Source organism: Carassius auratus, linkage group LG28B, assembly GCF_003368295.1.
Source record: "Carassius auratus strain Wakin linkage group LG28B, ASM336829v1, whole genome shotgun sequence".
NCBI classification, from domain to species: Eukaryota; Metazoa; Chordata; class Actinopteri; order Cypriniformes; family Cyprinidae; genus Carassius; species Carassius auratus.
The window spans coordinates 211,440-234,880 of NC_039293.1; the positions used below are offsets into that span (position 1 = coordinate 211,440).

Consider the following 23,441-nt stretch of genomic DNA (forward strand, 5'->3'; position numbering starts at 1 on the left):
ACTCCCACTTCCCGCTGAATGCTGCAGAGACGCTGTTCGGGAAGCACGTGACATAAAACGAGGCCAGCTATTGGCTATTCGCTACTTCACCTGCTGTACTGGCTGAGTAAAACCTCCAGTGGCTCATTACTGCCACACTTTGGTCAACGCAGATTTGAAATATGCACGAAATGAGCCGCTTATGGCAAATAAAATTTATTTAGCGACGAATCGATTACTAAATTAGTTGACAACTATTTTAATAATCGATTTTAATCGATTAAATCGATTCGTTGTTTCAGCTCTAATTGTCTTCTCTTCCGTGTCTGTGTGAGAGAGAGATCAAATCAAAGCAGCTGGATTTCCTGTTCGCGAACGAATCATTCAGTTCACCAAATCGCACTGAATCGTTTTAAACGGTTCGCATCTCTAATACGCATTAATCCACAAATGACTTAAGCTGTTCACTTTTTTAATGTGGTTGACACTCACTCTGAGTTAAAACAAACCAATATCCCGGAGTAATTCATTTACTCAAACAGTACATTGACTGAACTGCTGTGAAGAGAGAACTGAAGATGAACACCGAGCCGAGCCAGATAACGAACAATAGACTGACTCGTTCACGAGTCAAGAACCGGTTGCATTGGTTTTCGGATCACCAGCAGTTCTTTCAGACAGTTCGATTCAATAAACCGGTTGAAGAAAACGGTTCACCATTTTTTTTTGGCGCTCGACGTAATTGCGTCATTGGCGATGACTGCCCTTGATTCAAGCCTTCGGTTTACCCGCGCTCATAACACTAGCACAGAATCAGTTCAGAATCAATCAAATCAATCAGTCAAAAGAATCCGTTCGGTTCAGACGCTCTGTTTGTCGGTCTGCTTCACACTGAATCAAACATGCGCAGTATCATCAGCTCCTCGTTTCTCGAATCGGACGCGCCTGAATGAAACGGTTCTTGACTCGTGAACAAGTCATTATCTGGCTCGGCTCTGTGTTCATCACAGCAGTTCAGTCAGTGTACTGTTTGAGTAAATTAATTACTCCGGGATATTGGTTTGTTTTAACTCAGAGGGAGTGTCAGCCACATTAAAAAAGTTAACATCTTAAGTCATTTAAGTGGATTAATGCGTATTAGAGATGCGAACCGTTTAAAACGATTCAGTTCGATTTGGTGAAACGAATGATTCGTTCGTGAACCGGATATCCAGACTGCTTTGTTTTGAACTCTCTCTTACAACAGACACGGAAGAGAAGACAATGCTGAATAAAATTGTCGTTTTTGCTATTTTTTTGACCAAAATGTATTTTCGATGCTTCAAAATATTCTAACTGACCCTCTGATGTCACATGGACTACTTTGATGATGTTTTTCTTACCTTTCTGGACATGGACAGTAGACCGTACACACAGCTTCAATGGAGGGACTGAGAGCTCTCGGACTGAATCTAAAATATCTTAAACTGTGATCCAAAGATGAACAGAGGTCTTGCGGGTTTGAAACAATATGAGGGTAAGTTATTAGTTACATAAATTTGCTATCTGGGTGAACTAACCCTTTAATATGAGCATGATTATTTATATTGCTCTTGAATACTTGGCTTACACTGCAGGAGGGACCTTAATATCATAACCCATTTTGCACATTTCCACAGCAGAAACCGAGATGGAAAAACTGTTTAAATAACCAAGTTCCTTTCATTATAATCAACCACACTATATTGGTTTGACACACATTAGTTCTGTTTCTGTATATCTGTGTTGTCTTGCACAGAAGGTCTTGTCAATTTGTTTAAACGAATACGATTTTAAATTACAAATATAATGTGAATAGTTTACTTTTGATTGTTATTAGATAAAACGGTTAATACAAACTTAATGACGGCCCAGTAACATAGAAAACAATTATCTACCTTCAAACTTGTTGCATTTCTTTTTGAAATTCACTGTTAGGATGTTGAAATCAGCCACAAATCTGAGGAAGTTGTTTTTATGTGAATGGGCATCTGAAGGGTTCTGTCTGTCTTTAGAAATCTTTAGACTTTATTAGGCAGCTCAACTCAACACTGCTTTGTGTACGGGTGTGTGAATGCTCGGTGTTGTAATCTGTAATGATTTTTTTCTCCGTTTCCACAGTGGCTCACTGCGCCTCGTCTAGACAGATCATCTCGCACTGGAAGAACTGCACCCGGCACGACTGCTCCGTCTGTCTGCCCCTGAAAAACGCCAGCGACAAGAGAAACCAGCAGCGTAAGCCACACTCTCATTTAAAATAAACCACCTGCACCGATACATTCCCTGCATGAGTGCATTTTCATAGATCAAGGTTATACTTCATGCTACTGCATGGCAACACTATAAAACAAAGTATAAAGTAGTATAAAACAAACAAAAAAAGTTCCTAGCACTATCATGTGATTTAATTAGTACAGTTAATGGCTGAATCTCACACATAACTACATATTTTGCGTAAATATTTAGTCTCTTATTAGGGCCATTTAATTTTTTTTGCAATTTGATCAATGCAAAAAAAAAAAGTGAAAATGAAAATCATCCTTTCTGCCCTGATACACAAAATGTACTACTTTAAAAGTATAAAAATATCTTAATTAATGATTTAAATAAATTTACTTATGTTTTACTGATTGTTTGTTTGCATCTCATGCTTTGAAAAACGGGGTGTGTTCAGATGGATACTGCCACCTGTAGGTCGTGTGTGCAGCTCGGATGTGCTCTGAGGGTGCTTTCATACTAGCACTTTTGGTGCATACCCTGGTTCATTTGACGTCAGAGTTCAGTTTGTTTGGAGGATGTGAACGCCATCTTCCGAACTCGGGTGCACACCCGCAAACCATACCCGAGTCCGCTTAAAAAGGGTGGTCTGGGGTACGGTTCATGTGAACTCCGGTACGGTTCACTGCTGATGTGAATGCAATTGTACCAGATTGCGGAAGTGAAACACTAATAATGACGTAATATTTTATAAAAATGTGTGTTTGTCTGAGGAGCGTGACTGACGTGCTGCAAACAGATATATAGCACGCTGAATCTGCTTTCACCGTGGATGAAGCAGAGTCCAGCCCGGGGTCATAACATGTGGTTGCCACAAGCCCAGCAGATGCTCCTCGTAGAATCAGCCTGCCACTGTTCTCAAGCCGCCCGCCTCTGCTCACACAAGCCGGCTGCGGCTCACTCTAGGCCTCCGGCATCTGCTCACTCAAGGCGTGGTGTGTGATTTTGTTTTGTTGAGAAAGTAAGGCTACTTTGTTTTTGCCTTCCAAAAGAAAAAATAACTAGAAATAATGTTTATATCATTTTCATAATGGGTTTTATGTTTTTGTCACGTCGCTCCGGCCGGACAAGGCTTCACAATATGTTAATGTGTTAGGTGTAACATTTCCATCTCACGCTTGAGGGATTCAAATCGACGCATTTCAGAAAGGTTGGGAATAGAGGAGAAACAATAATGTACAGTATGTGGAAAATGTTTTTTTTTTTTTTACCTTAAACTGCATAAACACATTTCATTAGACCAAATACACAAAATAATGTTCTTTTTAGCAGCGTCATATGACCCCTTTAAAGCATTAAGGGATAAAATTACCGTAGCCTATGACCCTTTGTAATGCAGCTTTGAAATTAATTGTATTCTGATACTAAAACTTTTTACTGTGCTTAAAGAGAACTAAATAAATAAGTTAAGAGAAATAAACAATTTCTCACAAAGTGTTGCTGAACTATGAATGAGCATTCCTATATTCACAGAGAGTGCTCACAACGAGCTATCACACATAAACATTTCCAAACATGTTTTTATTTTTTGAATTTTGATGAAGAGCTGAATGTTTATTGCGAACAATACAATATTCCATGTTCATTATTAACCTTGAAAGCTCAAAAGATCAAAGATCTATTGGCATCAAGTGCATCATGGTCTTACAAACGATAGATTTAATTGCATCTGCTGTCAGTATGCATTGAAACGTCATACTCATATTGTGTATGTGTGTGTAACCCCTGTCTGGTTTCCCACAACATCTTCAGGCACTAACCAGATGAACATGGGTGGTAACGGTATGAATGATCAGACGAACCTTCACACCGATTCCTCTCTCCCCTCATCCCTCAACAAGTGAGTCTCTTCACCTTCACCCCTCACTTTTAACCTCTTACACACACACTGCAGAGCGAGAAATGTTCATCTGTAGAGTCCAGCAATGTAAGAGAGCAAATAATGTCATTGTAGAATGATTTTACAGAAATTCTGTATCAATAAATGGTTCAATATGAAATTCTGAGATGATAAAAGGGAATAATATTTTAAAAACAAACTTAAATTGATTTTTGTTTTTAGCTTGATTTTGAGAGAAATGTCGTCACACCAGTACATTCTTTGATTTTAGCTTGAACAGTGTATGTTTTCATGAAGGCAAAACTTGAGAACTAATGTTGTAATCCTGCTCCCACAGTCAGATGATGCCTGATGGGTCGAACATGGGCGGCACGGGGAACCTGCCCACAGCTGCGCCACTGTCAATGCCTGGCATGAAGAAGCCCTGGCACGAGCACGTCACTCAGGACTTGAGGAATCACCTAGTGCTCAAACTGTGAGTTGAAGTGATCATGTTTCAAATTCATGATTTTTCTAGGGCAAAAGTCCCCATGAAATCAAAATTTAAGTTTTTTAACTTTTAGTAGTAATATGTTATCCTTAAGGTTATGAATAAGACAAAATTCACATTTGCATTCAAAACTTAGAGTCTCTCACTTCTGCAAAAATGAATCATGGATTTTCATGCTTTATCTTCTCATCAAATCTTCTGTCCAATCAAATGCTCTCTGGAATCTGAAACGTCCGCCCCCTACACTATAAATAGACGCTGAAGCCGAGGCTGTAATCGGTCACTTGTTAACAGAATTTGTATTTTCTGTACAGTGAATGGCACGTAGTACACTATATAGGGGACAGAGAATGATTCAGCCAGTGTAAATAAGCTTTCCATTGAGAAAAAAGAAGTCTGATTTCACACTATCACGATAACCACACACTCTGCTCTGATCCAGACAGAGGCACCATAGCATGGAGCGGATCACATGCGTGAGATGTTGCAGACCACAAAACGTATCGGACCTATTTGAATTCTACACAGAACGCTATATTTTATAGCAATATGGATGTGATTGTGGCAGTCATACCTTTTACGGAGCTCAAAGGCTCTGAAAGGTCGGGCCCAAGCGGTGGTATAAATGAATGCTATTGGTTATTTAAAAAAGGGTGCTTTAATATGTCCCGTCCTGTCTTCCTGTTTCAGTTAAAATGACTTCAACACATAGAATAATGCTGCGTGTTTCAAAACATTTCAGGGGACCTTTAATACTGCATTTCCCTACAGAGTTCAAGCCATATTCCCGACCCCAGACCCTGCAGCACTGAAGGACAGACGCATGGAGAACTTGGTCGCTTATGCACGTAAGGTGGAAGGGGACATGTACGAGTCTGCCAACAGCAGGGTAAAGCACACAAACCTTCTTGCTACTTCTTAACCTTCTTTCAGGATGGTGTTTTGTGACTGTGAGAAGGCACCAGGTGGCTCATGTTTTTATATTTTGTGTCCAGGATGAGTATTACCTCTTTCTGGCTGAGGAGATCTATAAGATCCAGAAGGAGCTGGAGGAGAAGAGAAAGTCCAGGCTGTCGAAGCCTCAAATGGGTGCTCAGGGTCCTCAGCAGCCTGGCCTTCCCCAGCCCAACACTATGGGACCTGGACAAGCCATCCGGCCTCCGAGTTAGTGGCTTCGTTTTTAATGCTTTGACTTTCTTGTTGTTAGATTTCCTTGGCTGCTTTCTTGATTAGCTGCTTAAAACATGCCTTATTTCCTCAGATGGACCTGTTCCTATGTCCAATGTGCCAAACCAGTTGATGGCCCGGATGCAGGTCCCTCAAGGTATGGTTTTCATTCTGTATACATGTATACACTACTGTTCAAAAGGTTGAGGTGGTTAAGTTTTGGAAAAGAAGCATCTAATGCTCAAAGTAGATTTATTTGGCTAAAACTACAGTAACAACAGTAATATTGTGAAATATTATTACAATTTCAAATAACTGTTTCTGTTTTAATGTATTTTAAAATGTAATTTATTTATTTGATGCAAAGGTGAATTTTCAGCATCCTTACTCCAGTCTTTAATGTCTTTCTCAAAATCTCACTGACTTCAACAGTTCTTCATTCTTCTATATTTTCTGTGATTTATTTTTGGCAGAATGTAATAACTTCATTTCTGAAAACAGCAGACTTTATAAAATTTTATCAAGTGAACGCATAGGGTCAACCTTAATTGATTAATTTATGGCAATATTATCAAAAATGAAAATGATTTGCATATTACAGAAATGGAATCGGTTGTGAATGCCATTTCATGTTGGCTTGAGTAGGATAAAAGCAGTCGGGCAGGTCGTACTGGTAGCGCAGGAATTACTCTGAAGCTTCAATCTCCCATTGAACAGAAAATCTCTTTACCTTCTTTTAATGTGTTTTTTCAGGGATGGGCCAGTTCAACCCGGTGACCATGCAGAGCATGCAGATGTCCCAGTCACCGGTGGGAGCTCCCCGGGCTGCGTCCCCTATGACCCACCCCCCTCAGATGGGCATGGGTAACGTTCCAGCGGTGAGCAGCAAGAACTGATTCCAGATTGATGCCAGTTTTGGAATTTTTGATTTTAAAACACTGTATATTTAGTCAGATTGAAATGTTTTCTCCGGGTATTTATAGTCAACATTGTTCATGAGATGGGCGCCATTTTGGATTTTCACAAAAACAGGATTGTTTCACTAGAAAGTAAACTCATCAATAGCTTTATCATTCATGTTGTCAAAACTGATTTTTAAGACAAAAACATACTTTTGTGTCTCGATGCTGATTTATCTTCATTCTTTTGCAGATGAGCATGTCTCCCTCCAGGATGCAACAGGCACCAGCAATGATGGGAGGCCATGTTGGCAACATGGTGGGCCAGACGCAAAACCAGAACCAGTTCATGAACCAGACGTTCCCACCCTCAGGCGGGGGCATGAATATGAATGTAAACCTGGCTCAGCAGTCGGGACAGACTGTCCCACAGGTGAGGAGTCAGAATTGTCACACCTTAAGTATGGAGAAAATAAATTAGTTTTTAGCTCCGGAACTCGACTGTTGCACTCTGTTGTTTGTAGTTTGTTTTATTGTGTCTGAGTAAGTATACCCTGCATCTCTCCTCTGCAGCAGCAGCAGCAGCAGAACCCTAACCTGACCCTGAATCCTGTGGGCCCTCTTGGCACCCGGTCCACCATGTGCTTCACCCCTCCTCCGCCCTCCGCCTCCACCCCGTCAGCTGCCGCTAGCCTACAGACACTCCAGACCCAGCCTTCCACGCCGGCCTCAGTCGGGGGCCACGTCACGCCCACTCACATCCCCAGCGGCTTGCCCCGCCCTCCCTCAGCCCTGGGCTCCTCCCCTGCCCACTCCCAGCCGCTCACGCCCCTGCAGCCCCAGCCCGAGCCCTCCCTGCAGATGCAGCAGCCCACCTCTGTGCAAGCGCAGCAGCCCCGCACTCCGGTGAGGATCGTCATGAAAACACAGCCTCGATTGCAGCTGTATGCCATGACTCCCTTAACTCATGTCCCTTCTCGTTTGTCTCTCGTTTTGTCTCTTGCTGTTTACCTCACGTTAAGCCATGGAGGTTTTCTTTATTTTTTTTTATTTATTTGATTCCTCACTGTATGCTAAACATTCTATAATTTATTATTTGGTGTGTGCTGTATATAATAGCATGTGGAGTCATGGCTTATCTTATTAGTTTTTGTTAAACTTTATCTAGTTTGTCTTTATAGCTCACTGTTTTATTGTTATTGTGCTTTTTAATTAATAAGGCTATAACAATGAATCAATCTTTTGTTTTAATGTTAAAAAGTGTATATAAGCAAAACAGACAATTATCTTTTCTTGTAAAATGTAACACCAAAGTTGCAAATTTAAAGTGAAAACATCCAAAGTCCAGCTTATAACACACCAAAAGAGGAATTCCCATTCACAAAATTTAATGCCAAATAATACTGAGGAAAATGAACGGGTTGAATGCTGAACACTCGTTACCATATGACTATAAACTATGATAAAAGTTAATCAGCATGCATAGATTAATGCCATGTTGTAGCAAAAAAAAAAAACCTACAAATTATGTGCTAGTGCTACCAACTGAGAAGGTGCAAAACAGCGACCGGTGGGAAGAATGAGTCTAGAGCCCTGTATAGCCTAAATGCGGAATCACAAGGTAGCCTATACGTGAATTGAGCAACCATGCATGGTACTCAACAATAACGTACCCATATAGCACACAAAGTTATGACAAAATTATATCCCAATATATATTTTCATGATGATCGATTTCCCAGGATTATTTTTTTAATAATATTTGTGTTAAGTTTCTGCATTGTTCCAAAGATGGCTCTAGTTCTCAGCTGAATGTGCGAGAGAATCATCACTAAATTTGGCCAAGGAAAACTTGTTAAAATTGAAAAATTTATATATTAATTTGTGCATTTTTCAAATGTTTTTTAAAAGTGAAAAAATTATGAAAAATATGAAAAGAAGTCAATATTTTACTTTTCCAGACAGCATTTTGTGTGTACGGTTCTAATTTAAATTTTGGTTTTCAGCGTAAAATTTAAAATAACTATAACCTTAATTGATAAAAAAATACTTAAACTATAATTTTTCGTTTTTTCCATCATGGTTAAAAAATGAAAAACGAATGGACGCAAAAGTACACAGACCTTTCATTCTAAGGATTTTATTCAGAGAAACCTGAAAAAGAATTAATCAGCACATCTGTTTTCAACATTGATAATAATAAATATTTCCTTGCAGCAAATCAATCAGCACATTAGAATGATTTATGAAAGATCATGTGATGATGCTGAAAATTCAGCTTTGCATCACAAAATTAGATGACGTTTGAAAATATATTTAAATAGAAAATTTATTTTGAATTGTATTAAAATTAATATATTTTGTTTTTTTATTGTATTTTTGATCAAAAACATGCAGCGTCAGTGAGCAGAAGAGACTTCTTTCAAAAGCAAAATATTACAGACACCAAACTTTTGAACAGCTCTGTATTTCTTTGCAATTAGTACATTTTTTTTATTTTTTTTAATTCTTTTGAAGATATTCATAGTCTCTCAATGTAATATTGACACTTATTATTGCATTTATTTGTTGAAACTGTTTTGGCTTGCTAGCTGTAATGCCAATTTATCACTTTTCATTCTTTAGTTTCCTCACTAACTCCTTGAGTCACGTTTCCTCAAGACTCAAGTCTAATGACGCAGTCTTTATTAAACATCTAAACATAATTCATATTGATCTTTAGGATGACGATGTCAAACCTCCTCAAGTAAAAGAGCAGCCAGAGTCTGTAGAACCTAAACAAGAACCGATGGAGACGGAGGAGAAGAAACCAGAGATAAAGACCGAGCCGAAAGAGGAGGACGTGTCCAGCAACGCAGCATCCGGTCAATCTGCCCAGTCGCGCAAGAAAAGTATAAACAATATTCTGAAAACACTGAAACGCATTTAATAATATCTGCAACTAGATGAATCACATAACACCATAATTTGTTACAGTTTACAAGCCAGAGGAGCTCAGACAGGCGCTGATGCCAACACTAGAAGCTCTGTATCGTCAAGACCCAGAGTCCTTGCCCTTCCGCCAGCCGGTGGATCCCGCTCTACTGGGCATCCCGGTAAATCCCATACACCTATTTATTGGGCTAATATTATGGATATCTCTTCAAATTATCTAAATCTATTGGATAAAACTGCTCAGCTTCTTGTAAAAAAAAAAAAAAAAAAAAAGATAGAAAAAAAAAGTTTCTGCAAATTTCACATAGTATTACCTCATTTGATGATTTCAAGTTAAGAAATATCAATAATATCTTTCCAGCAAATAATTTTTTTCACAAAATAAGAATGAAGATTTTTCAAATTATATACATGCAGCCGCTTTAATGCACTTAAAAACAACAAAAGCACATACATGTCTTCTGAATCATACATACAAATAGTTGTAATCTTACTCAGAGGAAAGAAAGGAAACGTATTTGTGGTGTCATCCCACCTCAGTAGCAGCAAAAGTGTTTTTCTATACAATATGAACACAATAAGTACATTGTACTTGTTTTTTTATGTACTGTAAGTACAAGGCCACCTAATATAAAGTGGGACTGCAAATTTAATTCAGGGTTGGTGGGTCCCACTTCATATTAAGTGTCCCTAATAACTGTGTACTTGCATTGTAACTAAATGTGTATGTAGTATGTAACCACAGTGTAAGTACACATTAATACATAGTATCTATAGCTGTAATATTTCTGTAACTACACACATGTAACAACCCTCAGGATGGGTTGTGTAAGTACAAATGTGTAACAGGACATTGTAACAACACTTCTTTTCACTTCAAAAAGTACTTTTGTAACAGGACATATATAACTACATTTTGTAACAACAACATATATAAGAGTAATTGGAACCATTTGATCCAGTGGTGGAGATGGCCAGGTTTAGGGGTGGAAATGGGATCCAGGGGGTGGGGATGGGTAGGTTTAGTGATATGTAAAGTGGGAGGAGTTGGATCTCGAGTTGGTGCACCACTGTAATACCAGTGTACTTAAAATTATTTTCCTCAATTTAATATTCATTTAATATTTAATAAAATTTAATATTTAATATTCAAAACAATATATATAATATGTGCAGCCTTATATTGACTCCATAAATTCCTAGTTATAGTCTTTTTACAAGCCACAAGAAGAATCTTACATAAATATTGGTCGCTTTTAGGTAAAAATCCTATAGGATTAGATTCCCGCCAAATGTACAGCCACAGATCGAAAAATAATAAGCAAAGATCAAATATTTAAAAACATGTGTAAAATAATAACACACAAAACTAAAAACAAAGGATATTTTTTTAAAATAACAAACAGCGCAGTCATGGATCGAAAAATAATAAGCGTAAATCAAAAATGTAAACACATTTAAAATTATATTGCACAAAACTGAAACAGGAATTCAACATTTTCCAAATCTCAAACTAAATCAGGTTTCCTGCTCATGTTATTTTTTTTTGTGTGCGCTTGTGGTCTTTTCCCCTTTGCTCGTCTCCACATTCTGCACTTGCGTTTCTAAAAGTTGCAGTTAGAGTTTCATGTAAATCAGGGCAGGCTTCAGCGTCACCATTGGCCGCAAGTTCTAGATTGACAGCTGCTCCCTATCCAATCAGCCCAAGGGGGAGTTGACATGACTCCAATGGAAAAAAAAAAAAAAAAAAGTGACTTGACATTCAGCAAAGTATGGTGACCCATACTCAGAATTTGTGCTCTGCATTTAACCCATCTGAAGTGCACACACACAGAGCAGTGAACACACACACACACACTGTGAACACACACCCGGAGCAGCCATTTATGCTGCGGCGCCCGGGGAGCAGTTGGGGGTTCGATGCCTTGCTCAAGGGCACCTAAGTCATGGTATTGAAGGTGGAGAGAGAACTGTTCATGCACTCCCCCCACCTGCAATTCCTGCCAGCCCAGGACTCAAACTCACAACCTTTCGATTGGGAGTCTGACTCTCTAACCATTAGGCCACGACTTCCAATGCGACTCGTGGCTGCTGTGGCAGGTGTATGGTAGAGGGTGATGGTGACACGGTGGTGGATTTTCAAATCTCACCCGTCCCAATCCCATGAAAAAACTGGGGGAAAATCCCGTCCCATTTCCCGGAATGACTCCTGTACTCTCCCACTCCCATGTTGTATTTTAAAAAAATTGGGGCCGTAATCTGTCCGTTACAGTGAAAAGATACAGCACAAATCACAGCATGCCATTTTAGTTAACTAACAATTTTAAATGTAGTTTTTTTCTTTTGTTATTTTATTGAAGTGAAAACCATCTTAAACAATGCACATTGTGCATTGCACACATGTAATGTAAATCATCCATGCTAACACATGTTTTCTATTTTATTTATTTGTTTCATTTGAGCGTAGAGATTGCACTCTGAGAGTGGCACTCTAGATTTATTTTTCTCGCTTATTTGAGTTTCTCGCTCAAATTCACATGACCAAGAAAACAGAAACTGCATCTTGTTTTCTTTAATTATTTTACAGAAGCACAACGTTTCATTGTAATTCTGAGTGCACACAAATAAACGTATGTGGATTATAAAGATTTATTACTTTTATCTGTATGACCAAAAATGACAGAGTTTTTTAAGAGCTAGTAAGAGCACTGTGCCTCCATCTGTCCTGCTGTGAGCGCTGCTGTTCAACTTCCGCACACATTTCTGTAGGTTAACATTAGATTGATCTTTTAGATAAAAAGCTATATTTGAGGTCTATGAATGATAGGTGGGCTTTTGCATGTACTGACCGATGTAGGCTACTGCATTACCACATAGACCATTCGTTAACAATCTATCCTTTACCAGCCACACCAAAGCAAACAGGAGGACAGCATAAAGACACAGGGCAAGTACAATTGAGTTCAAAATTAAAATATAGGCCCACAGTTTATACTTTATTTATTTAAAAGGTAGGCTATATTTGTGTATAAAGTTGGTGATCAAAGTGTAATTATGATTCCAAGTCCCGCCAACATTTTTTCCTATCCCATCCCAATCCTGTGATTAATAGTGATTTTGTTTACAATCAATGTCAGCCTCTAGTGTGAAGATGGATAAGCAGCATCAGCAGGCAAATCCCGGACGATCTCAGGTAATTAGTTTTAAATATTTTGTTAGTGGGTGACAGAAACATTCCCTTTGTGTGATATTAAATGCGCATCTTGTCAGTAAACAAGGTTGTGTAATCAGTGGTAAATCTCCATCACCTGTGCGCTTTCACATGGAGCAGCATTAGCGTTTGACTTGAAGCAGCTGCACAGAATGATCACTGTGACATCAAAGTACCGCAAGAGCGATTCAAATACATTGGATTCGTGTGCTCTCTCATCGCTTGTGTGGTACTTTGTGATCATTTTGTGCAGCGCTACTTCAAATCGAACGCTAATGCTGCTCCATTCGTTTTTCATTTCTCAGTCTTTGTTGAATATGAATAGAGAAAACAGTACTTAAGAGTTCAATCGTCAGAGAGCTTTATCCATGATTGAAGTAAAACGTTGACTTGCAACAGGCAACAGTCAAGTAATAAATGGAAATCAACTCTTAGTTCCAATCTTCTCATTTGTTTTTGGTCCCAGGTACTCCATATACATTTATAACACAAACCCTCTTTAAACAACATTTAAACAAACAAACACCATAACCATGTGCTAGGAATATAAATTGCTAAACAAAAATAGAAACAATAACAACTACTTACAGATGAGCTTAGAACCCTAAAGTTCCTCAACCAGGGTAAAAAAGGCCACAACCACCATGAGGCAAGACTCTCCTTCCAGAGAGAGAACAAACTCCCTGCCATTTCTCCATCTTTGTTTCCTTAAATAGGCCAACTAATTCACCTCAAATAAAGTGCCCCCTAATGCTCAGGTGAGTAATAATGGTAAAAACACTGGAGAAAACTACTGGTGTATATATATTAGTAACAGGAGAACTGTTACATAGTTACACAAACATTACAGCTGTAGACACTATGTACCAATTTGTACTTACATAGTAACTACATGTGTACATAGTATGTAACCCAGTGTAAGTACACAGGTATTGGGAACACTTAATATAAAGTGGGACAGGGTGGTATAATCACCATGTATTCAATCTTGATTTTTCAGGACTACTTTGACATTGTAAAGAACCCAATCGATCTCTCCACCATCAAGAGGAAGCTGGACACGGGGCAGTACCAGGAGCCCTGGCAGTATGTTGACGACATCTGGCTGATGTTCAACAATGCCTGGCTCTACAACCGCAAAACATCTCAAGTGTACAAGTACTGCTTGAAGCTGTCCAAGGTGTTTGAGCAGGAAATTGACCCCGTCATGCAAAGTCTGGGGTACTGCTGTGGGCACAAGGTGAGAACTTGAGCTTCTTCATCCAGGAAAAGAGTGGTTAGCTTGGGATAATGCTCCAAATTAGGAGCATTAGAGCATTCAAGATTTTCTGAGTGCAGTTCACTGTTGTTCTTGGTTAAGCTACAGTCTGTAACATTTTTTATTCACAATTTACAAAATGTATATAATATATGAGTACATCATGAATCCCTTTTCCAGACCATGTTTTTGGGCTTATCTGAATACACTACGTTACCTGTACATAAGTCCAATTCCTGTGTGATTCATCATAGACATAAACAGAGAGAAGTAGCTCTGGCTACATTTTTCTTCTACAAATTATTTAATTAATAACTGACCCTCATGTCGTTCCAAACCGCGTAAGACCTCCGTTCATCTTCGGAATACAGTTTAAAGGTCCCGTTTTTTTCCGCTTTTTTGAAGCTTTGATTGTGTTTACAGTGTCTAAACAGCATTGCCCTTTGTGTAATAAGTTACAGAAACTGTTAAACGCACCAACATAAATAATAAAATACACTTACCGGTTATGGTCCATAAACAACGCCTTCTCCAGACAAAGAGGGAACTGCTCCATCTTTCAAGAATAATCTTTGTGTGAATCCGGCATTAAACAAAAATTGAGATTTGAGGAAGTTGTCCTCAGCAAGCTGTCCTCAGCAAAATTTGCTGCACATAGTTTTACATGTGCATTATAGTTTTACATGTGGATTATAATTTTCGGGAACCGAAAACATAAATTGTAACCATTAATCTCCAAGTACAGCGTCCCTGGGAAGCCCAAACAAAGGTGATTAGACTCCGAGATGAAAATAACAGCGTTTCAACGACATGTCGAACAAAAACACAGCTCTTCCTCCTTCTCCGTCAGAGCACAACAAGATCACGGCCCTTTTTGTGAATTCATGTGGGTGGAGGTTAGTCAAAAAACTGTTTTAGTGACGTCATTACTGCAGGAACTAGAGGGCTGTAGTCCAAACAGGTCGATTTTTGTATGCAAATTCTGTTAAATCAAATATCTCGCTTGGCATTGAACTTTGAGCTTTGGAATTTTACAGATATTATTTATACTCTAACAAGAACATTGCAAACTAACTAAAGTTTAAAACATGGGATCACGAAGAAGGGGACCTTTAAGATATTTTAGATTTAGTCTGAGAGCTCTCAGTCCCTCCATTGAAGCTACTGTCCATGTCCAGAAAGGTAAGAAAAACATCATCAAAGTAGTCCATGTGACATCAGAGGGTCCGTTGGAATTTTTTGAAGCATCGAAAATACATTTTGGTCCAAAAATAGCAAAAACGACGACTTTAGTAAGCATTGTCTTCTCTTCCGTGTATGTTGTGAGAGAGAGTTCAAAACAAAGCTGTTTGTGATATCCGGTTCGTGAACGAATCATTCGATGTAACCGGATCTTCTTGAACCAGTTCACCAAATTGAACTGAATCGTTTTAAACAGTTCTTGTCTCCAATACGCATTAATCCACAAATTACTTAAGCTGTTAACTTTTTTAATGTGGCTGACACTCCCTCTGAGTTCAAACAAACCAATATCCCGGAGTAATTCATGCACTCAAACAGTACACTGACTGAACTGCTGTGAAGAGAGAACTGAAGATGAACACCGAGCCGAGCCAGATAATGACTCGTTCACGAGTCAAGAACCCTTTCTGTCAGACGCGTCCGATTCGAGAACCGAGGAGCTGATGATACTGCGCATGTTTGATTCAGTGTGAAGCAGACTGACACACAGAGCGTCTGAACCGAACTGATTCTTTTGGTGATTGATTCTGAACTGATTCTGTGCTAATGTTGTGAGCGCAGGTAAACCGAAGGCTTGAATTAAGGGCAATCATCGCCAAGCGTCGAGCGCAAAAGAACCAGTGAACCATTTTCTTCAACCGGTTTATTGAATCGAACTGTCTGAAAGAACTACTGGTGATCTGAAAACCAATGCAACCGGTTCTTGACTCATGAACGAGTCAATCTTTTGTTCATTATCTGGCTCAGCTCAGTGTTCATCTTCAGTTCTCTCTTCACATCAGTTCAGTCAGTGTACTGTTTGAGTAAATCAATTACTCTGGGATATTGGTTTGTTTTAACTCAGAGGGAGTGTCAACCACATTAAAAAAAGTGTAAAATATAAATCTAAAATATCTTAAACTGTGTTCCGAAGATGAATAGAGGTCTTTTTACTGGTGTAAAAACACATTTAAAGCTATATAAAATATTAAAAATAATAATAATATTTTTTTTAAGAGCCAATTTTAGTTTTTTTGTGTTTAGTAAAAACAATTTTACTTAATGTATCTGTGAATAAATCTGTCATGTAAACTAGTTTTTATGACACTGTTTATATTTTTATTTATTCAAATTGGAGTGAAAACATAATTACAGGTACTGGTCATATAATTAGAATATCTGAATATTGAAACAAAACCCATTCAAAAATGTGGGGGAGATTCACAAATAGTGGACTGCAGCTGGAGTCAGTGCTTCAAGAACCAGTACACACAGACGTATGCAAGACATGGGTTTCAGCTGTCACTTTCCTTGTGTCAAGCCACTCTTGAACAGCAGACGGCATCAGAAGCGTCTCACCTTCGCTAAAGACAAAAAGGACTGGACTGCTGCTGAGTTATGCTCTCTGATGAAAGTACATTTTGCATTTCCTTCCTGCTGCTGACACACTTTATGGAGATGCAGATTTCACTTTCCAACAGGAATTGGCACCTGCACACAGTGCCAAAGCTACCAGTACCTGGTTTAAGGACTGTGGTATCACTGTTCTCAAATGGCCAGCAAACTCGCCTGATCTTAACCCCATAGAAAATCTATGGGGTATTGTGAGGAGGAAGAAGCGATATGCCAGACCCAAGAATGCAGAAGAGCTGATGGCCACTATCAGAGCAACCTGGGCTCTCATATCACCTGAGCAGTGCCACAGACTGATCGACTCCATGACACGCCGCATTGCTGCAGTAATTCAGGCAAAAAGAGCCCCAACTAAGTATTGAGTGCTGTACATGCTCATACTTTTCATGTTCATACTTTTCAGTTGGCCAAGATTTCTAAAAATCCTTTCTTTATATTGGTCTTATGTAATATAAAATTTTTCTGAGATACTGAATTTGGGATTTTCCTTAGTTGTCAGTTATAATCATCAAAATGAAAAGAAATAAACATTTTAAATATATCAGTCTGTGTGTAATTAATGACTGAATATAATATACAAGTTTCCCTTTGTGAATGGAATTAGTTAAATCAACTTTTTGATGCTATTCTATTTATATGACCAGCACCTGTATATCATTAAAGTTAATATTTTTATTATTATAAATACATTTAGATTTATTATTTATTACATTAATTATAAAAAAAAAATCATGAATTCGGTTTTAGACATTCATTTTGGTGCATTATTGAAAATAACAAACTTCAACTAGTAATGAAAACAGAAAATATATATACTGTATAAAAAAGCAGCAAATTACAAATATTAATAATTAATGCTAAAATAACACTGGTGCAGGTGGTTTTTTTTTTTTTTTTTTTTTTTTTGGTAATTCTTGAATTAAGTTGCTCTTAAAAGAAATGCATTTTCTCTGTCTCCACAGTACGAGTTTTCACCTCAGACGCTCTGCTGCTATGGCAAACAGCTCTGTACTATCTCCAGAGATGGCACATACTATAGCTACCAAAACAGGTAACCAATTGCATGATCAGTGGTGTGAGAAATGAGAAGGGGATGAATGACTTTCCAAGTGGGACTGTGATGCACTGAGATCAGGCGTGTGACGTTTAGCACTTAGTTGACTCCATGTTGGTTGAACCTTATAAACAGAGTCATAAAAGCAGGTTTAAAGGTTAAGCGTCTTGCTCTAGGGTACAGTTGTAATACTTTGTGGGTCAATCGTTGTGAGTTTTGAATCTCTCAGTTTGCAAGCCTAGATATTGTCTGTTACACCCACTAGCACAGTATTTGTGAAAACTGAAAACTTGATCACAGTCTTTAGGGCTGCACAGTTAATCAGAATAAAACCAAACTTTGTCTTATCAAATCACAAAGGCTGCATTTTAATTAAATATATGTATTGCATGTTTCATAGTGAAGCATGTTATTGTTATTGATGGTCATTGTTTGAAAATGCAGAAATTAAGACAGCCATAAATATTTTAGTAATTTTACAGTTGTAATCTGAAATAAAATTATTGTTGTATTATTTTTCTTAAATATTTTGTTTTAACAGTAAAATATCACAATAGTATTGTTTATTTTGTTCTTGTTTAGCAATTTTATATTTTTATTTAATAATAATAATAATAATAATAATAATGATTAAAAAAATGATAGTCATTGTTATATAGTAACCGTTTTTACAGAACTGTGTAGCCCTGCAGACCTGAAATTTGTTTTTAATCACTTTTTATTTTAAATTGTCATTTTAATAACCCCCAACCCCGCTGACTCCAATCTCACATCCTTACATCACATTGTCTTCATTTCTGTTTTATGCCTTTAATTTGCTATTAAAATCAAATCAGAAAAGGCATGTTGTTACTTTCTAGAGCATGAAAGGACATATCATCCTGTAGTTATTAGGGCTGTGTTCAATACTTGGATACAGCTGTTTCACAGTATCAATATTGCAGCACGTGCGTAGCAGTTGACTGTACTTCATTTTGAATACAAGAATGTTTAATTAAAAAAAATGTTTTATATAATAATATATAGGCTACAATAAGGTTTAATCTGGCCATAGAGGAACACAACTGGGTTGCCTGCTTGCTGTGTGTCAATCTCTGTCCGACCCTGCGTTCTTCGCTCTTGTGCTGTGCTGCTCTCCATGTGCCGGTTTGCCTGTGCTCGTGTGCTGGCTCCAGTTCACCCAAATATGGCCTTGTTGCCGACAGGTATCACTTCTGCGAGAAGTGCTTCAACGAGATTCAGGGCGACAGTGTCACCCTGGGAGATGACCCAGCCCAGCCGCAGACGTACGTATCTTCTGCCGCCCAGAAGGCTTTGAGGTTTTTCTTGGTTAAATTACAGTGTTTATACTCAAAACTGAGTTGTGCATGTATGAAGTAGAATTTATCTTGTATGTGTTCTGCAGTATGATATCAAAGGAGCAGTTTGAGAAGAAGAAAAATGACATGTTGGACCCTGAGCCGTAAGTTTAGTCATTTTAATGCTTGTAATATTCATTCGAATAGTATGTATACCAATGAATATGTATGCAAATACTTTGAAAATGTGACAAAATATCCACTCTTATCTAAATAGTTTTTAACAACACTTTCTGTCTAACAGCTTTGTTGAATGTAAAGACTGTGGCCGGAAGATGCATCAGATCTGCGTACTACATTATGACGTCATTTGGCCAACAGGGTAAGTGTTTTATCTCGCTGTTCTCCTGAAGAGTTTAGCATGACATGATCCTACAGCTGCTTTGTTTGTGTCTCCTTCCTATTACAGTTTCATCTGTGACAACTGCCTGAAGAAGTCAGGGAAAACAAGAAAGGAAAACAAGTTTTCTGCTAAAAGTGAGTGCTTTCAAAGCATCTTCTTGCTTGCCTCTCTGTCTGTTTCAGAGTGAAGTAACGTCTGTGTTTTTCTGAGCAGGGTTACAGTGCACGAGACTGGGCTCGTACATCGAGGACAGAGTGAACAAGTACTTGAAGAGGCAGAATCACCCTGAGGCCGGAGAGGTGTTTGTGCGGGTGGTCGCCAGCTCTGATAAGACCGTGGAGGTCAAACCTGGGATGAAATCTAGGTAACATCACAAAGAATGAATATGAATTGAGTACAGTTATTCTGTTGAAGTCATTTCAAAATGTATTTAGAAGTAAAATGGTTCAATTTTGAATTCATGTTGACGAAATCTGGCATGTACAAGCTGATTTTGCATCACATCATTTCTTTGCAGGTTTGTTGACTCAGGAGAGATGGTAGAAAGCTTTCCCTACAGAGCCAAAGCACTTTTTGCATTTGAGGAGATTGACGGAGTGGATGTGTGTTTCTTCGGCATGCACGTCCAGGAATATGGATCTGAATGTCCCTTTCCTAACACCAGGTACCATGCAAATACCAATCAATGAAAAAAAAGTAACAAATTGCATCTTGAACAGGCTGTGTTGACCAATTGTCATTTTACTCCTCTTTCCAGACGGGTATACATATCATATCTTGACAGTATTCACTTCTTCAAGCCTCGATTGCTAAGAACTGCAGTTTACCATGAAATACTCATTGGTTATTTGGAGTATGTTAAGAAACTAGGGTAAGTACCACCTTGAAGTTTAAATAATAGTATGTGTAATTGTATTTGGTCTTAAAACACTTGCTTTCTCCAATCACAGCTTTAAATGAGAAGTCCACTATAAATAAGCCATTCATAAGTTATTTACCTAACCAAAAACCAAATTAGGAAACTTATATCCTTATTTTTCACTTCACCGTTAACACTTGCTTTTGTGATCTAATGGACCCTTTTCACAAGACTGTGATGGCGCGTTTAACGGTAATCAGCATCGTAAATCCTCAAAAGTTTTTGTATTTAGATTTTTTTATTTTATTATTGGTAAATTTAACAACATCTGTCGTTATCAGTCTCTTTTTTTTTTTTTTTTTTTTGAAAGTCATGAAGACACTAATGGTGGAGTTTTTCTTTTGCTATTTGAGCAAATGGGAATTTGCTATTAATAGTACTGTTGAAGTTAACCCAACTATGATGATTTCCACTGCTGAGAAACCTGGAAATGTGAAAAAGGTCCATGGCATTGGTAGGGTCATGCACTAATGGATTTGTTTTTTTCCACCTACAGGTATGTGACTTGTCATATCTGGGCCTGCCCACCTAGTGAAGGTGATGACTACATCTTCCACTGTCACCCTCCTGATCAGAAGATTCCCAAGCCTAAAAGACTGCAGGAGTGGTACCGCAAAATGCTGGACAAAGCCTTTGCAGAAGGAATCCTCCATGACTACAAGGTATGCCAATGCTGAATTTGTCTTTGAGGGATTTGCAGTCTGTTAGTTTTCATTCACAACAGGTTAACATCACACTGACACACATATGACTCAAAAAATGACTCACTTGTGTTGTGCAGGACATATTTAAGCAGGCCATCGAGGACCGGCTTACAAGTGCCTATGAGCTGCCATATTTTGAGGGTGATTTTTGGCCCAATGTTTTGGAGGAAAGCATCAAGATGTTGGAGCAAAAGGAGGAGGAGAGGAAGATGGAGGAGAATACAACCTCCTCTGAGATAACAGAGGTCAGTCAGAGAGCCAAATGGTGTGAACGAGTATTTAGTGTAGTCTGTAGCCATTTGATAAATGTCTTCTTTTACCACAGGGAACCCAAGCTGACAGCAAGAACGCCAAAAAGAACAACAATAAAAAGACCAACAAAAATAAGAGCAGTGTGAGCCGCGCAAGCAAAAAGAAGCCTGGGATGCCAAATGTAGCTAATGATCTGTCCCAGAAGCTATATGCAACAATGGAGAAGCACAAAGAGGTTGAACAATTTTTATTTATTTATTTTTGCTCTGAATGTGCCAAGTGCTGACCAGAAACCCTCTCATTTCCTAAATTCCAGTTCTTCGTGATCCACCTGCATGCTCGTCCACTGATCAATAGCTTGCCTCCAATAATGGAACCAGACCCGATGCTGACCTGCGATCTGATGGATGGTCGAGATGCCTTTCTGACACTGGCCAGGGACAAACACTGGGAGTTCAGTTCCCTACGCCGCTGCAAATGGAGCAGTATGTGCATGCTGGTGGAGCTACACAATCAGGGCCAAGACAGATTTGTGTACACTTGCAACGAGTGCAAGCACCACGTAGAGACACGCTGGCATTGCACCGTTTGTGAGGTCAGTCTTCTCTTTGGGTAGCAGTGGAGTCTCTTGCCTTTGTTTCCTCCCATTGTTTGTTTTTAAAAAAATAGATATGCTACTGTTTTATCGCCAATTTATCAAGATCTAAGGTTTAAACTAGTAGGTTGTAGGTTTAAACTTCTCAATGAGCAAACCTTCTCCACCTGTTAATATAACATCAATCTCCAGTTGTGCAGCAGTAAAATTAACATTCTGCTATATGATTATCCAAAAAAATATATATATAATTCTGATTTTTTTTTCAGGACTTTGATCTATGCATTAACTGCTACAATGCCAGGGACCATGAGCACCAAACGGTGAGGTGGGGTTTTGGCCTGGACAACGGCAGCAACAACCATGGAGGCAAAGCCAACAACCTTCAAGCTTCGAAGGTTGCAAAACAAATAAAGATGATGACCAAAGTTCAGCAGCAGCAGCAGCAACAACAACAACAGCAACAACAACAGCAGCAGCAGCAGCAAGGCTACAGGATGAGTGTGAACAGCATGCATATTAACCAACCTTGCAAGATGACTCCCATGCAGATGATGGCCCCTCATGGCCCTCAGATGGTTCAGAACATGCAGCCTGGCCAGTGGCCAGCTAGGATGCAAGGGTCCATGCAGAATCCGCAGGCACCTCTGCTGCAGCAAGTGCCACTGCAGCAGATGGCCATGGCCCCGCAGCAGTCTCAGGTAGTGCAGACGCCTCAACAGGCGCAGATGATGCAGCACGCCATGATGCAGCAGCAACAGCAGCAGCAGTTTTGGCAGATGCAGGCCATCATACCTCCCCAGCAGGCACAACCACAGGCCCCACAGCAACAAGGCATGCAGCAAAGAGGGGTGGCCAGGAGCGCTGCAGGACCTGCTGCAAGATGCCTGGGATACAGAAAGTAGCTATCTAGAAGCCCGTTCTATTTGCCACAGGAGTTTCACTAGTTCATTTTTGTGAGTGTTTACATTCCTCCGCAAACTAATGTCAGGTCAGCTTTACGGAACCTCACTGATCAGATCACGGAGACAGAACAACAACACCTGGACTTTGTTTTAATCATTCTCTAGGGCTTTAGTAAAGCAAATCTTTCATGTGAACTGCCAAAATACAGCTTGTTACATGTCCCACCAGATACCGTAATATACTAGATCACTGTTACACAGCAATAAAAGATGCATATCACTCCCACAGCTTTAAAGCTAATACCAAAAATGCTAAACCGTCTCTAGGTTACGTATGTAACCCTAGTTCCTCGAGGGAATGAGACACTGCATTGAACAACGCTTTGGGGAATGCGTTTAGCGTGAGCGACTCTGAATATCATATCCAATCTGTCTAATAGAAGAGCGTGACGTCACGGGCGCGGTGACGTAAGCGACCAGGAAGCGATAAAGGCACGAGCCGCACAGCTGGCTTTAGCTTCGAGTACCAGCAAGTGCTGGCAGGGGTGCCGGGGGTATGGCCTCGAGACGCAGCATCTCGTTCCCTCGAGGAACTAGGGTTACA

General features: G+C 39.1%; 1 protein-coding gene across 1 annotated transcript in view; it reads left to right on the top strand.

The window, feature by feature from the left end:
* LOC113067627 (CREB-binding protein-like) overlaps positions 1–23,206 on the top strand; it is a 42,461-nt gene extending 19,255 nt beyond the window's left edge. Inside the window, exons 10-34 of the mRNA XM_026239993.1 lie at positions 2,119–2,232; positions 4,027–4,114; positions 4,452–4,589; positions 5,376–5,493; positions 5,600–5,768; positions 5,866–5,928; positions 6,525–6,649; positions 6,924–7,103; positions 7,244–7,576; positions 9,393–9,561; positions 9,647–9,765; positions 13,816–14,055; positions 17,670–17,758; positions 18,967–19,047; positions 19,167–19,223; positions 19,364–19,441; positions 19,529–19,596; positions 19,676–19,826; positions 19,980–20,126; positions 20,220–20,333; positions 20,878–21,043; positions 21,163–21,330; positions 21,411–21,572; positions 21,654–21,932; positions 22,202–23,206. Coding sequence (XP_026095778.1) covers positions 2,119–2,232; positions 4,027–4,114; positions 4,452–4,589; positions 5,376–5,493; positions 5,600–5,768; positions 5,866–5,928; positions 6,525–6,649; positions 6,924–7,103; positions 7,244–7,576; positions 9,393–9,561; positions 9,647–9,765; positions 13,816–14,055; positions 17,670–17,758; positions 18,967–19,047; positions 19,167–19,223; positions 19,364–19,441; positions 19,529–19,596; positions 19,676–19,826; positions 19,980–20,126; positions 20,220–20,333; positions 20,878–21,043; positions 21,163–21,330; positions 21,411–21,572; positions 21,654–21,932; positions 22,202–22,837 — 4,052 coding nt within the window. The 3' untranslated portion in view covers positions 22,838–23,206. The remainder of the gene's footprint in view (positions 1–2,118; positions 2,233–4,026; positions 4,115–4,451; positions 4,590–5,375; positions 5,494–5,599; positions 5,769–5,865; positions 5,929–6,524; positions 6,650–6,923; positions 7,104–7,243; positions 7,577–9,392; positions 9,562–9,646; positions 9,766–13,815; positions 14,056–17,669; positions 17,759–18,966; positions 19,048–19,166; positions 19,224–19,363; positions 19,442–19,528; positions 19,597–19,675; positions 19,827–19,979; positions 20,127–20,219; positions 20,334–20,877; positions 21,044–21,162; positions 21,331–21,410; positions 21,573–21,653; positions 21,933–22,201) is intronic.
* Positions 23,207–23,441: the final 235 nt, after the last annotated feature.